Raw genomic sequence first — 14,658 nt, 5'->3', positions numbered from 1 at the left:
TCAGGAGTTAATAATGGTCTTTGCCGTTTTAAATATTTTCTAAAATTTTTATTTTTATTTTTATTCTCATCTTATTTGAAAGACAAAGAGACAGAAGAGGAGGGGATAGATAGCTTTCCTCCATTGGTTCAGTTCCCACATGTCTGCAGCAGTCTGCACTAGCCCAGGCTGAACCCAGGACTCTTAAAACTCCATGCTAGTCTCCCACATGGGTGGCAGGAACTCACACTGTAATAGCAAAGTGGAGTAGTTGTGACAGAGACCACATGGTCACAAAGCTTAAAATACTAATCCTCTGGCCCTTTAGGAAAAAAGTTTGCCAACCTCTGATTTAAAGCAAAAAAAGGTTAAAAAATAAAAATAAGCACGTTGTGGAGTAACATGTAAAGGTAAATGAACAGCACAAAGGAGAAAGAAAGGATAGGAAGGAAGAATTAGAAGTATGGTGTTGTAATATTCTTAAACTATGTATAAAGTAGAAATAATATTATTTAAAGACTATCTGACAAATAAAAAATGTATGTTATAAATGTTAAATCAACTACTAAATTAAAAAAGAAGTTATTAGAAATAGTGAAGATAGAATGCAGACATTAAAAATTGGACAATCAATTCAGAAGGCAGAAAAAGGAAAATAAAAAATAGAGTGAAAAGGAAGAACAAAGAAAGAATGAAACAAATACAAAACAACTAGCAAGAATGTAGATTTAAACTCAATCATATCATGTGTACATTAAATGTAAATAATCTAAACATACCAATTAAATAGAAATAATCAGATTAGATAAAAAAGGAAGAATAAACTACACAAAAATGCCTCAAAAAAGATTGTGGAAAATGAATTAAAATCTAAGTTTATTTTAGTCCAAAAAATTTTAGATCCATGCAGTTTTTTCATAATATTAACATACTTTTTGAAGGTTCCTTGAGTGCATAGGTTTCAACATGGTTTTGTATCAAAATAAACACATCATAATTCCATTTTCTATGAACTTTTTTGTCTTGCTTCTGAGTTTACTTATTTTTATCATTTGAAAGGAATAGTGATATCTATGTGTATATATGCATATATATATATATTTATATATATGGGGGGGGGTCTTCCATCAGTTGGTCCACTCTCTAAATGCCAGCAACATCTGGGTCTAGGTAAACCTGAAATCAGGAGCCAGGAACTCCATCTGGGTCTCCCAAATGAGAAGCAGGGACTCAGGTAATTAAGATATTATTCGCTGCCACCAAAGATGTGCATTAGCAGGAAGCTGGATCAGAAGCAGAGGCGACTCAAACTCTTGGCCGGCACCAAGCCTCACTTGGCTAATCCACCACCTGCGCCACTGGCACCCCAGGTTCTAGTCCCCGTTGGGGCACTGGATTCTGTCCCAGTTGCTCCTCTTCCAGTCCAGCTCTCTGCTGTGGCCCGGGAAGGCAGTGGAGGATGGCCCAGGTCCTTGGGCCCTGCACCTGCATGGGAAACCAGGAGGAAGCACCTGGCCAGTGGCTTTGGGTCGGCACAGTGTGCAGGCTATAGCGGCCATTTAGGGGGTGAACCAATGGAAGGAAGACCTTTCTCTCTGTCTCTGTCTAACACTGCCTGTCCAAAAAAAAAAAAAAAAAAAAAAAAAAAAGACTCAAACTCTGACATGATTTGAGAGCCTCCTGGTCAGTAGTTTAACCTGTTGTGCCACAAAATCCACCCCTCCTTTAACTTTTTGAAGTTGCTTGAATATGTTCTAAAAGAAACTAATTTTTAAAATGAAGACAGAAAGATTAAATAGAAACCTTATACTATCAAACGAAAGCAATTCTATTAATATCAGACATAGTAGACTTAAGAACAAAGCCTATTACTAAGGCTAAAGAGGAGTTGCAATAGTACAAATGAAAAGAGCATCAGTTCACTAGCAAACAGAAGATATGAGGTTGGGCGGTGCTGTGGTGCAGCGGGTAAAGCTGCAGCCTGCAGTGCAGGCATCCCATACAGGAGCTGGTTCAGGTTCCCATCATGTTGTAGCCATCTGGGGAGTGAACCAGCAGATGGAAAATTTCTCTTTCTCTCTCTGCCTCTCCTCTCTGTAACTCTGCCTTTCAAAAAAATAAATCTTTAAAAAAAAAAAGGCTGGCGCCGCGGCTCACTAGGCTAATCCTCCGCCTAGCAGTGCCGGCACACCAGGTTCTAGTCCCGGTTGGGGCGCCGGATTCTGTCCCAGTTGCCCCTCTTCCAGGCCAGCTCTCTGCTGTGGCCCGGGAGTGCAGTGGAGGATGGCCCAGGTGCTTGGGCCCTGCACCCCATGGGAGACGAGGAAATGCACCTGGCTCCTGGCTCCTGCCATCAGATCAGCGCGGTGCACCGGCCACAGCGCGCTGGCCGCGGCGGCCATTGGAGGGTGAACCAACGGCAAAGGAAGACCTTTCTCTCTGTCTCTCTCTCTCACTGTCCACTCTGCCTGTAAAAAAAAAAAAAAAAAAAAAAAAAAACTATACCATATTAGGAGCATTTAGGATTCTAAATCAATTCCATCAATTCCATGAATCAAGGATACCAGGTTATCTCCTCTTTGGGATAACCAGTATCTTTAAAAAAAAAAAAAAGAAAGAAAGAAAGAAAAAACAAGAAGAAAGAAAGAAAGACAAAAAAAAAAAACACCTCGCTTTCACTCACTTAAAAAAAAAGAAATGGGCCGGCACCGCGGCTCAATAGGCTAATCCTCCACCTGTGGCGCTGGCACACTGGGTTCTAGTCCCGGTTGCTCCTTTTCCAGGCCAGCTCTCTGCTGTGGCCTGGGAGTGCAGTGGAGGATGGCCCAAGTGCTTGGGTCCTGCACCCACATGGGAGACCAGGAGAAGCACCGGCTCCTGGCTTTGGATTAGCGCGGTGCACCAGCTGTAGCGGCCATTGGGGAGTGAACCAATGGAAAAGGAAGACCTTTCTCTCTGTCTCTCTCTCTCACTGTCACTGTCCACTCTGCCTGTCCAAAAAAAAAAAAAAAGTAGAAGAAATGAGGTAATGAGGTTTATTTGTCTGCTCTTAATCACATTCATACGAAGATACTAATGACAGAGATAATTTGTTTTAAAAGTTACATATGGCTTTGGAACACAATGTATAAATATGTTCTCAGAGAATTTCTGATCCAGTTGTATTTTCTCATTTTAATACCATTTATTTTGTATTACCCAAATTAGTAAAACAAATTTAGAAAATGGGAAGAAAAACAACATACTTCCAGATATGCTAAATGGTGAAAGAGAACCAACCAGAAATGTTGGTGATAATACACATGTAAGTATTTAGGAATATATATTAGGAATAAGTACAAACACTATAACATAAGAAATGAAAAAGAATGCAAATAGACATATAATTTCTAATAATCTGCATTAAATTATTTTATATTCAAAGATATTAGTAATGCTACCTGTTCAAAACATATTGAAAGTGTTTTAAGGGGTCGGCATCATGGCTCACTGGTTAATCCTCCGCCTGCGGCACCGGAATCCCATAGGGGCACTGGGTTCTAGGCCCAGTTGCTCCTCTTCCAATCCAGCTCTCTGCTGTGGCCTAGGAGGGCAGTGGAGGATGGCCCAAGTGCTTGGGCGCCTGTACCCGCATGGGAGACCAGGAAGAAGCACCTGGCTCCTGGGTTTGGATCGGCACAGCGTCGGCTGTAGTGGCCTTTGGGGAGTGAACCAACAGAAGAAAGACCTTTCTGTCTGTCTCTCTCTCTCACTGTCTATAACTCTGTCAAATAATAATAATAAAAAAAAGAAAGTGTTTTAATATTAGTGACATTATATAACAAATGATTATCTAGATTATTTATAGGTTGTTACTCCTTTCCATCTCAAAATACTTTGTCCAGATCTATTTTTATGAGTAAATATTTACATAAAATGATAATACATAGTTTTGTCTAAAATAACTCCATCTTTCAATTTTCCAGTATAGTTTTCTTATAAAAACAAGAATATATGCATTCTTTATAGATAGATATAGATATAGATATGGACTTCAGAAAGTTCATGGAAAAATAGAATTGAAAGATAAGTTTATTTTGGTACCAAAATTTTTGAAATATGTAATGTTTTTATAGCATGCATTTTTCCTGGCCATTTTGAAGACCCCCTCATATACATACATGTATGTCTGTGTGTATATATGCATTATATATATATATATCCTTAACATACTTTATCACTATATCCAGTTTTAAAATCTAAATTTTAGATGTTTAATGTAATATGTAATATTTTTTATATACCAGTGATTCAAATTAAACAAAAGGCCATTACTTAAATGTTGCATGGTCTTATGTCAAGAACATTAGCTATAAATGTGTTTAGCTGTTGGTTTATGGATGCATGGGCACATCAATATTGACAAAAAGGGTGGAAGAATGTTAACTCTGGTTATTTCAGACAATTTAGTAGGAATAGTGAGTGAGTAGAAGAAGGAAGACAAGTTGTTGCTTTGATGGTACAACAGAAGATCTTTACAGAGTCTATCAATGTTGATATCAGTAAAAAGGGTTTAAAATACATTAAAATATATTTAAATAATCAGGCAGTAAGATCAGGCATATTAATATCAATGTGATATTGGAATATGAGAAAATTCATATTTTCTCCAGTTGTGTATGCATTTAAAAAGAAAATTCAGGTTTTGAGAATATTTTTATAATATGTAAATTCAAGTATGTCTATACACTCAAGTATATTAAATAGAATTTTATTTTTTTTAATTCCTTGAACTTTCTATGGCTCTTTATGGTTCCCTGGAATGGGAAGAAAGTAACCAAGGATGGGACCTCTTGATGGGAAAAGTTAATAACCTGGTGAACACTGTCACACTGGCTAACAAAAAACAACCCATAAATAAAATCCCCAGGATGAGATTAATTTTCCTTTTTAATTATTATTTTTTTCTTCCCAAAGAAAGCTTTTATTTAAGGAATACAAACTTCATGCATTTCATAAATACAACTTTAGGAACACAGTGATTCTTCCTACCATATCTGCCCTACCACCCACATTCCCACCCCTCTTCTCCTCTGTCTCCTAGTCCCAGTCTTATTTTTACCAAGATCTATTTTCTTTTTTTTTCATTTTTTAACTTTTATTTAATAAATATAAATTTCCAAAGTACAACTTTGGGATTATAGCGGCTTTTTCCCCCTATAGCCTCCCTCCCACCCACTCCCTCTCCCATCCCACTCACATCAAGATTCACTTTCAATTATCTTTATATACAAAAGATCAATTTAGTATATACTAAGTAAAGATTTCAACAGTTTGCACACACACAGAAACACAAAGTATAAAGTAGTGTTTGAGTACTAGTTATACCATTAATTCACATAGTACAACACATTAAGGACAGAGATCCTACATGGGGAGTAAGTGCACAGTGACTCCTGTTGTTGATTTAACAATTGACACTCTTATTTATGGTGTCAGTAGTCACCCAAGGCTCTTGTCATGAGTTGCCAAGGCTATGGAAGCCTCTTGAGTTGGCCAACTCCATTCTTATTTAGACAAGGCCATAATCAAAGTAGAAGTTCTCTCCTCCCTTCAGAGAAATGTACCTCCTTCTTTGATGACCCATTTTTTCCGTTGGGATCTCACTCCCAGAGATCTTTCATTTAGGTTGTTGTTGTTTTTTTGTTTTGTTTTGTTTTGTTTTGCCACAGTGTACCAAGATCTATTTTCAATTAACTTTGTACGTAGAAGATTAACTCTATACTAAGCAAAGAGTTCAATAAATTGTATGAAAAAAAATGTCAATAATTGAGATGAGGGCTGTTCAAAGGCATTGCACCTCAAAGTTAATTTCACTTCCATTTTTTTTAAGCATTCTTTTTTTTTGAGAAATTGAATTAGCTTTAAAGAAGAACCCAAGAGTGATAACACATCTTTTATGAGCATTTAGACATAACTATTACTTATAAGAATATCCTCCAGATAATACACTAAAATGAGGTAAATCTTTGAGAACTAGTTTTACTATTAACTCTCATAATTCAACTCTTTGAGGACAGAGGTCCTGCATGGGAACTTAGTGCACAGTGACTCCTGCTGTTAATTTAACATTAACACTCTTATGTATGATGTCAGTGATCACTCGAAGTTCTTGACAAGCCCTGCCTAGGCTATGGAAGCCTTTTGAATCCACAAACTCCTTCCATATTTAGGCAAGTCTATAACCAAAGTGGAAGTTCTCTCCTTCCTTCAGAGAAAAGTACCTCCTTCTTTGATGACCACTGCTTTCCACTGGGGTCTCAGTCACAGAGGTCCTTCCTATAGGACACTTTTTCCCTCTCCCTCTCCCTCTCCCTATTCCTCTCCCTCCCTCCCTCCCTCCATAACTTTGACTTTCAAATAAATAAATAAATATTTTTTAAAAAAAGAATATGCTTCTGATAGGAAAGAACTAAATAAAATGGCAGGTGAACTTAGGCCATAGTTCACTCTAGCAAGAGCTATGTCATTTCCATTTTGCTTTTTCTTCTGAAAACATTACCTTGTATATACTAACAAAAGAGCCAAGAAAAGCTCCCAGCTGGAAGTTTTCTTTATTGTAGAAAAGAGACAGTAGCCTGGATGGCTGTGTAAACAGATGCCGAAATGCAGAGGGAATTCGGAGGCAGCACTGGATCAAATATCCCACACTAAACATTCTGATGAAACCCTAGAGAAAATTGGGAGCAAAGTCTGATTTACAATCAAATATTCAAGTCTGACAATATGAATGTTATCATTTCAAATCTATATCAAGACTCAAAAAAACTTGTTACATGTTTATATCACAGTCATTTTCAAAATAAAGTCTAAAAACATCAAACAATAATTTTAAAGCAATTACCTTAAAAATAAGGGTGAAATCTTGGAGTGAGTATACTTTGATTTACAAAGACTTAAATAGTCTCACAAGCACTGACCAAGCTTGCCTATGCACCAAAATTCCATTTCTTGAAATTTGTTGACAAAATAACCAGGATTTTTAATTCCTAAACCACAAATGAGTTTTAGAAACAAAAGCACTGAAATTCCAAAAGATAGTTAACAAAACCAAATAGTTTTGAGAATTTTGATAGAAAACTGCTCTTAATCATTAGTATGAATAAGGATTTTTTTAATAGAAAAATGATTTCATCATTCATTTAGATTTTTGGCACCAACTTTTGATATGATTAAGTTAAAGGGATTTCACATAGAAAAGTAGTTTTATGTAGGTTTTTATTCCTGTGCTTGAATGTGTCAGGCTAAAACAACTCTACAGAACGGTAGCTTTAAGGTATAGATTAAGGCAACTGAAATTCAACATTTGCTTGCAACATTTCTCTATTTTTCCTTCACTTTTTTATACTGTAAACAAAAAGGTCACCTGAGGAGGATGACCAGTATTGGCCAATTTCATTTCAGTATTTATGACAATGACATTTAGATGTTACTTAATACTGAGAGACTGAAGAGTTCCAATTGGCTCAAAACAAAGTGTTAGCAGTAAGAATAGTTATCTTATACACGATTCAACCAGTATATTGCAATACTGGTCTCCCATCTTCCTCCTCTCTCACTCCTAGTGAATGGGAAAAACATCTACAATTTTAGCAAGTGCTTGCCTCCTAAATTCCGAAGGCCAAGATTATATTTTCCAGATTATGGGTTTTTTTTTTCTGGAAAAAAATTGGATAATTGTAAAGAAACACTGGAATCTGGTTAATGTACCTGAAGCTACCTAATACCTAGTTAAAATATAGAAATTAAGTTGTGCAATAAATTACTGTGAATTACCATACATTTGCTTAACTAAAACTGCCTAGCATTTGTTCAAAGCATAAAACGGTTATATTTTTATCTTGCCATTGATAACATTATAACATAAATCTAAGGATTCACGGATTACAACCATGTTACAATCTTTTCATACTATTTTCAAAAGATCCACTTGTCCACCGTTTCCTGTATTCAGGAAATAGTTGATGAATGCCTGCTATGTGCCATGCATATCCCTAGATGCTGGGGATACAGAGGTGAGGAGAACAGAATGTTCTTGCCTTCATGGAGCTTTCATGCTCAGAACAGGAAGAAAACATTAGAGGAAGAGAAAAAGAAAGAAGTCAACAAACAAAATAATAACAGCCTAAAATAAATATTATGAAGGAAATAATCAGGGAACCAAGGCAGAAATCAACAGGGCCATCTACGTCAGACTGAGTGATAAGGGGAGGAGAATGAGGATATCACACTTAAATAGACCCAAAAGGTAAGAAGCTAGCATGAGAAAAACATTTTGAACAACTTGAATAAAGATCACAAAGCCAATAAAGAGGTTGGCAGGTGCAAGGAAAGGACAGGAAGTTAGTGCGAAAGGAAGATGGTGATTTGAGAGTAATGTAATTAAGATGAATATTTACTCAGGGCTATGATTTAACATGTGGTTCTACCTATATTCATGGAATAAAGTGGTACATTGCCAAAAATTTTTACTATATTTGTGGTGTAAATTCCTTACCCACAGATTTCAAATAGTCTTGCATTCATAGGCATATTATTCCAGCTCACACAGAAACTGCCTAGTTTACAGCACTGGTACACATTTGAAAGAGTGATTAGGTCTTTTTCATTGCTAAACAAATTATACTAACTTTTCACATAATGTTTTTAATATTCCCTCCCCCAGACCTCAAGTTTTTCAAATATCTCTCATTTCACAATAATTTTATTAGTTCCCCTCTGGAAGTCTCCCTTGGAACTACACTCATATTCAGTTAGAAGGTGTAAGAACTTTCCAGCAGCCCTCAGATTTTGAGATTGCCAGCACCATTTAAAAGAGCAAGAGAAAATAGGAAAAAATATATCAGATCACTACACACCTAAAAAAAATACTCTGCTGCTTTTACCCCTGTCATATCTTTGGAAATTCTGAAGGTGTGGACCATTGTCAACATTGAGCCACAGGCATTCACATTCACAAGTACTAACTTGGGAAAGTTCCTCCCTTGTGGAATAACTAGGAGGAAGCTGTCTCTCAACATATTGTTGGCTGGCGCCGCGGCTCACTTGGCTAATCCTCCATCTGAGGTGCTGACACCCTGGGTTCTACTCCTGGTTGGGGCGCTGGATTCTGTCCCAGTTACTCCTCTTCCAGTCCAGTTCTCTGCTGTGGCCCAGGAAGGCAGTGGAGGATGGCCCAAGTGCTTGGGCCCTGCACCCGCATGGGAAACCAGGAGGAAGCACCTGGCTCCTGGCTTTGGATTGGCGCAGTGCGCCAGCTGTAGTGGCCATTTGTGGGGGGGGGGGGGGTGAACCAAAGGAAGGAAGACCTTTCTCTCTCTGTCTCTCTCTCTCTGTCTAACTCTGCCTGTCAAAAAAAAATTTAAAGAAAGATACTGTACAATGTAGCTGTTCCCATCATCAACTGAGAACATATTTTAAAAGCCCTGGAATTGTTAGAGTCCCATTCAAAACTAAGGAGCTTGAAATTGAGCAGGTGGTGCGACTCAGGCCAGACTAATTACAAAGATTATAACTTACCTCCCAGATCTGGTGATGATGGGGGATGGTAAGGGAATGATATGGAGGATAATGGGAATGACACACCAGTACACAATATACAGACAGTTTATAATTTAAGTCGGTGGCCATAATGAGCTGTCTTAGTGAAGAGCAACTGTAGACATGTTCCAGTTACTTTGATGCCTTAAAATAAATGTAATAGCTTCACAAGTTGACAACCAAATGCCATTGTATCAGACTGAATACACTGTGCACAGTGAGACCTTATTTTTCCATTTTGTTGTTGCTATTGCTACGAATTACCTGTCCTACTTTATAAGTTTTAAATAATCTAATTTTTAAGCAAGCTAATTTTAAAACTGTTTAAGGATCAGATAATTGCCTATTAAAGCTAAATTGTTAACTATTCTCACAAATTTTTTATTGCTCAAGTCAGATGTAAAGAAAAACAATTATTAATGCTAACTTTTCCACTTACTTTGAAATTATTTCTTAAATGTTATTTCTATTTACATTTTCTTTTTTTTCTGGTGTATTTTTTTTATTTTTTTAACTTTTATTTAATGAATATAAATTTCCAAAGTACAGAATATGGATTACAATGGCTTTCGCCCCCATAACTTCCCTCCAACCCGCAACCCTCCCCTTATCCACTCCCTCTCCCCTTCCATTCATGTCAAGATTCATTTTCGATTCTCTTTATGTACAGAAGATCAGTTTAGCATACATTAAGTAAAGATTTCAACAGTTTGCTCCCACACAGAAACATAAAGTGAAAAATACTGTTTGAGTACTAGTTATAGCATTAAATCTCAATGTACAGCACACTAAGGACAAAGATCCTACATGAGGAGTAAGTGCACAGTGACTCCTGTTGTTGACTTAACAAATTGACACTCTTGTTTATGGCATCAGTAATCACCCTAGGCTCTTGTCATGAGCTGCCAAGGCTATGGAAGCCCCCTGGGTTCACTGACTCTGATCATTTTTAGACAAGGCCATGGTCAAAGTGGAAATTCTCTCCTCCCTTCAGAGAAAGGTACCTCCTTCTTTGATGGCCCGTTCTTTCCACTGGGATCTCACTCATGGAGATCTTTCATTTAGGTTTTTTTTTTTTTTTTTTTCCCCAGAGTGTCTTGGCTTTCCATGCCTGAAATACTCTCATGGGCATTTCAGCCGGATCTGCGTGCCTTAAGGGCTGATTATGAGGCCAGAGTGCTGTTTAGGACATTTGCCATTCTATGGGTCTGCTGTGTATCTCACTTCCCATGTTGGACCATTCTCTCCCTTTTTGATTCTATCAGCTAGTATTTGCAGACACTATTCTTGTTTATGTGATCCCTTTGGTTCTTAGTCCTATCATTACGATCAATTGTGATCAGAATTTGATCACTGGGACTAGTGAGATGGCATTGGTACATGCCACCTCAATGGGATTGAATTCGAATCCCCTGGTATGTTTCCAACTCTCCCGTTTGAGGTAAGTCAGCTTGAGCATGTCCCGAATTGCACATCTCTTCCCTCTCTTATTCCCACTCTTATATTTAACAGCGATCACTTTTCAGCTAAGTTTCAGCACTTAAGAAGAATTGTGTATTGATTACAGTATTCAACCAAAAGTATTAAGTAGAACAAACAAAAAAAAATACTAAGAGGGATAACATATTAAGCTGCTCATCAACAGTCAGGGTGAGGGCTGATCAAGTCACCGTTTCTCTTAGTGTTCATTTCACTTTAACAGGTTTCCTTTTTGGTGCTCAGTTAGTTGTCACCTATGAAGGAGAACAAGTGGTATTTGTCCCTTTGGGATTAAGTGAAGTGAAATCTATTTACATTTTCCATTGATAAGAAAGTAGATATTTTCATATACTTACTTTAATGCAATAAGAGATGCAATTATCTTCATAGTGTTTGCAACATCTATGCCTTGGTCCTTTCTTGCATCTGAAATTAAACCCCAAAAAGCAAAACTAATTGTAATTAAAATGTGTATGTGTATGTGTGTGTGTGTATGTGTGTGTTTGTAGATCTGTTTAAAACTATCTAACCCCAAAAATGGTAAAATGCCACCCACTTATTTCTATATTTATGTAACTTTTGGGTTTTTAAAGATACTACAGAACCAAGAATAATACTTATGTTTTATTTGCTGTTTATTATTTGCCACATAATATAAAATATATGACTGCATTAAAACAGTTGAATGTGGAATAGAAGAGTCACATTGGTAAGTATTTGTGACTAAATATGAAAAATATGTATATATTATCTGCATATTCTGCCAAATCCTTTGGAAGCTTTAAATCGCTTACTGCAAACTATAACAGTCATAAATCATCCATGAAGTCAGTACTTGAGCAAAAATCATAATGAGAATGTGCTCAGGTTACAGGAATTTATACATAATTATATTTGAGATAAAACATCTGGAAAAGAAACACGATACAGTATTAGAACTCAAAATTCAATTTTTAAAATAAATACAGAAGGCGAAATCATGTGAGTATTTAAAAGTAAGTTATTTGTGATTTAATTGTGAACCACTCAAACCTCTAGTGTTAAATATAAACATTTCTGTTGGGTGAACTACTGTGTGAGACACACTCATTTTAATTACTTAGTATTTTGAATCCAGGATTATTTATTCATCTGAGGCATTAAAAGTAAGTAGAATATCTCAGATGGGTCTAGCTTTCCCTTTCTCTTTGAAGGATTCATGCTCCAAAATAAGTAGTCTTTATAATTCCTTTCAGACTGTAGTAAATTAATTATCTTCATGGCCGGAACACATGAGCTGTTTCCTGTTTCTAACAATAATCTGTAGAGCATTGTTCTGGCTCTGCACCTCTTCAATCCCATTTGCAAATTGATTAGCAAGACTTTCTCTGAAATCCAATTCTACATTGCAGCTGGAGTACATTGGCAGCCTTTCCTACTCAAGGGTGACAGAATAGCTCATGCTAACCACAGCCCTTCTGTCATTAGAACGATACGGCATATCTGGTCATGCGAAGTTGTTGAGCGATTAAAACTAGTGGCTAGAAAAGAGGTGAATCAGAGAAGCACTGTCTCATGTAAATCATCACTCTTCATGTCTTCTTCAAAAACATTTCTCAGCCATTGCTACCAGAACTACATTGAAATTAGTAAACTCTCTTTGCTAGTGAAGTTCAATCTTGGTATCAACTATACTGTCATTTAATTTTTCCCTAGTCACTCATTAGAATGGCTTTCCAAGTCCTGGACTTCCTATCTCCTGTATTATTTGCTTTCTTTGCTTCTATATAATTTTACGTCTGTTTTCACTTCAGGGGCCCTATTGATGCTACTCTGACAAGTATTGCCATGACCTGCTCAGTTCTGATGCCCAAGGCATCCTTCACCTACATAATTTACATTTTTCTCTGATTCTTACTGAATTCAGTTCCACTAATTGAGACCCTCTGCTCCTTTTTTCTACTATAACTATTTTTGAGTTTAATAAATAAATTAACTGGGGGCCAGTGCTATGGTGTAGCAGGTAAAGCTGTAGCCTGCAGTGCCAGTATCCCATATGGGTGCCAGTTTGAGTCCTGGCTGCTCCACTTCCGTTCCGGCTCTCTGCTATGGCTTGGGAAGGTAGTAGAGGATCCTTGGGCCCCTGTACCCAGGTGGGAGACCCTGAAGAAGCTCCCGGCCCCTGGCTTCAGATTGGCTCAGCTCCAGCCACTGTGGCCATTTAGGGAATGAACCAGCAGACAGAAAGCCTCTCTCTCTTTGTCTCTCTTGCTCTCTCTCACTCTCTCTCTGCCTCTGCCTCTCTGTAACCCTGCCTTTCAAATAAATAATGTTTCAGTAAAAGAAAAAAAATAACTACCACAATTATTCTTATAATCTAATATTCCTTACTTTATTCTTACCTTATATGTGTAATGTATGACAAGATGAAGACAATAACTTTAGATTTGAATACTATTCTGTTCTTATATATTATGTCAGGTAATTTCACATGTTATTTTATTTAATGCTCACAAAAATCCTTAATACAGATTATTGATCCCAGTAAAGAGATTAAGGACCTGGAGATGCCCAGTGCTTAAATCACTTGTCCAAGGTCACACAGCTGGTAGAAGCAAAATGTGGATCAAACATGGTTTTCTGATTGCTTAAATGGCATCAGCATCCCATAAATGATCCCCTAATTTTCTATATGGTCTACTTATTCTAGCCTCTCTAAAATAATCACTGCCAAGATAATTTTTCTTTGCTTATGTTCTAGTTTTAAAGCACTAAATTTACTTTCTTAAATATTTACATTAGAAATATAAATGAATATGTATTTATATGAAATATAAAAACTGCTTTGTACAGAGAGAAATAAAGATTTCTCATTTCAGTATCAAAGACCTAAAAATTTTCATTCTTACAAAAATATCTTTTCCTTAATGTTCACTCCTTAATTATTTCTTTATCTTCTGAATCTCTGTCAGGAACTTTATTTTCTTCCCATACTTGGCATATTCAATGAACATATATTAACTTGTTTCCTGAAGTTCCCCACCATAATCTGTAAATCTGCCTGATTTGAAATGGAACAACATTTCAATTTCAGATAAGTCAATTTTGAAGGCATGTTGAGCTCTACTATTCTGTCAGAAAGAATAAAAAACATTCACTTGTCATCATGTGCCTTTTATCAAATTCTATACAAAGTTTCTGGTGAAAATTATCATCACTACCTAAATAAAAAAAAAAAAAACTACCCTGGCATGGAACAAGTATCATATAAACCAGTGACAAAGCATGCTAAAATATCAAGATAAAGAACTCACATTGAATCCACAAGTTTCCTGACTAGAGCAATTATATTCATTTTTCTTGGTTTGTCCTCAAGTTTCTCTTTCTTTTGTTCCACTTTTGCATATGCTGCCTCTGGTGAATAAGAATGTGTGGGAATTTCTTCCTTCCCTACAATGAACCTAAAGAAAAGAGCACAATGTGAAGCATTTTTCATCAAGAAAAATCAAAGAGAAGAAAATAGATTTTGCAGAATATTTTCTTTTTAATCATATTTTCACCATTTATATAAAATCTAATTTTCCCTTGAAGAAAAAAATAGGCCTTCAAAATCAAGAAACACAGAAAAGTGTAGTAGTCATT

At 36.6% G+C, this 14,658-nt stretch overlaps 1 protein-coding gene across 9 annotated transcripts in view; it reads right to left on the bottom strand.

Moving 5' to 3' along the window:
* TMEM135 (transmembrane protein 135) overlaps window positions 1-14,658 on the bottom strand; it is a 290,564-nt gene that overhangs the window by 12,421 nt on the left and 263,485 nt on the right. For 6 of the 9 annotated variants that reach the window (XM_002708646.6, XM_051821444.3, XM_008262983.5 and 3 more), the window contains 3 exons: window positions 14,331-14,477; window positions 11,394-11,463; window positions 6,521-6,688 (listed from right to left, as the gene is read on the bottom strand). In XM_002708646.6, the coding sequence (XP_002708692.1) occupies window positions 6,521-6,688; window positions 11,394-11,463; window positions 14,331-14,477 (385 nt within the window). Of the gene's footprint in view, window positions 1-6,520; window positions 6,689-10,033; window positions 11,292-11,393; window positions 11,464-14,330; window positions 14,478-14,658 lie in introns of those variants that run through there. The other 3 variants (XM_089332368.1, XM_089332382.1, XM_089332384.1) reach the window with 1 other exon arrangement.

Source organism: Oryctolagus cuniculus, chromosome 1, assembly GCF_051225735.1.
Source record: "Oryctolagus cuniculus isolate XC-2025 breed Fujian yellow rabbit chromosome 1, ASM5122573v1, whole genome shotgun sequence".
NCBI lineage: Eukaryota > Metazoa > Chordata > Mammalia > Lagomorpha > Leporidae > Oryctolagus > Oryctolagus cuniculus.
The sequence above is the reverse complement of the archived record's forward strand: the minus strand, read 5'-3'. Positions and strand labels throughout refer to the sequence as shown.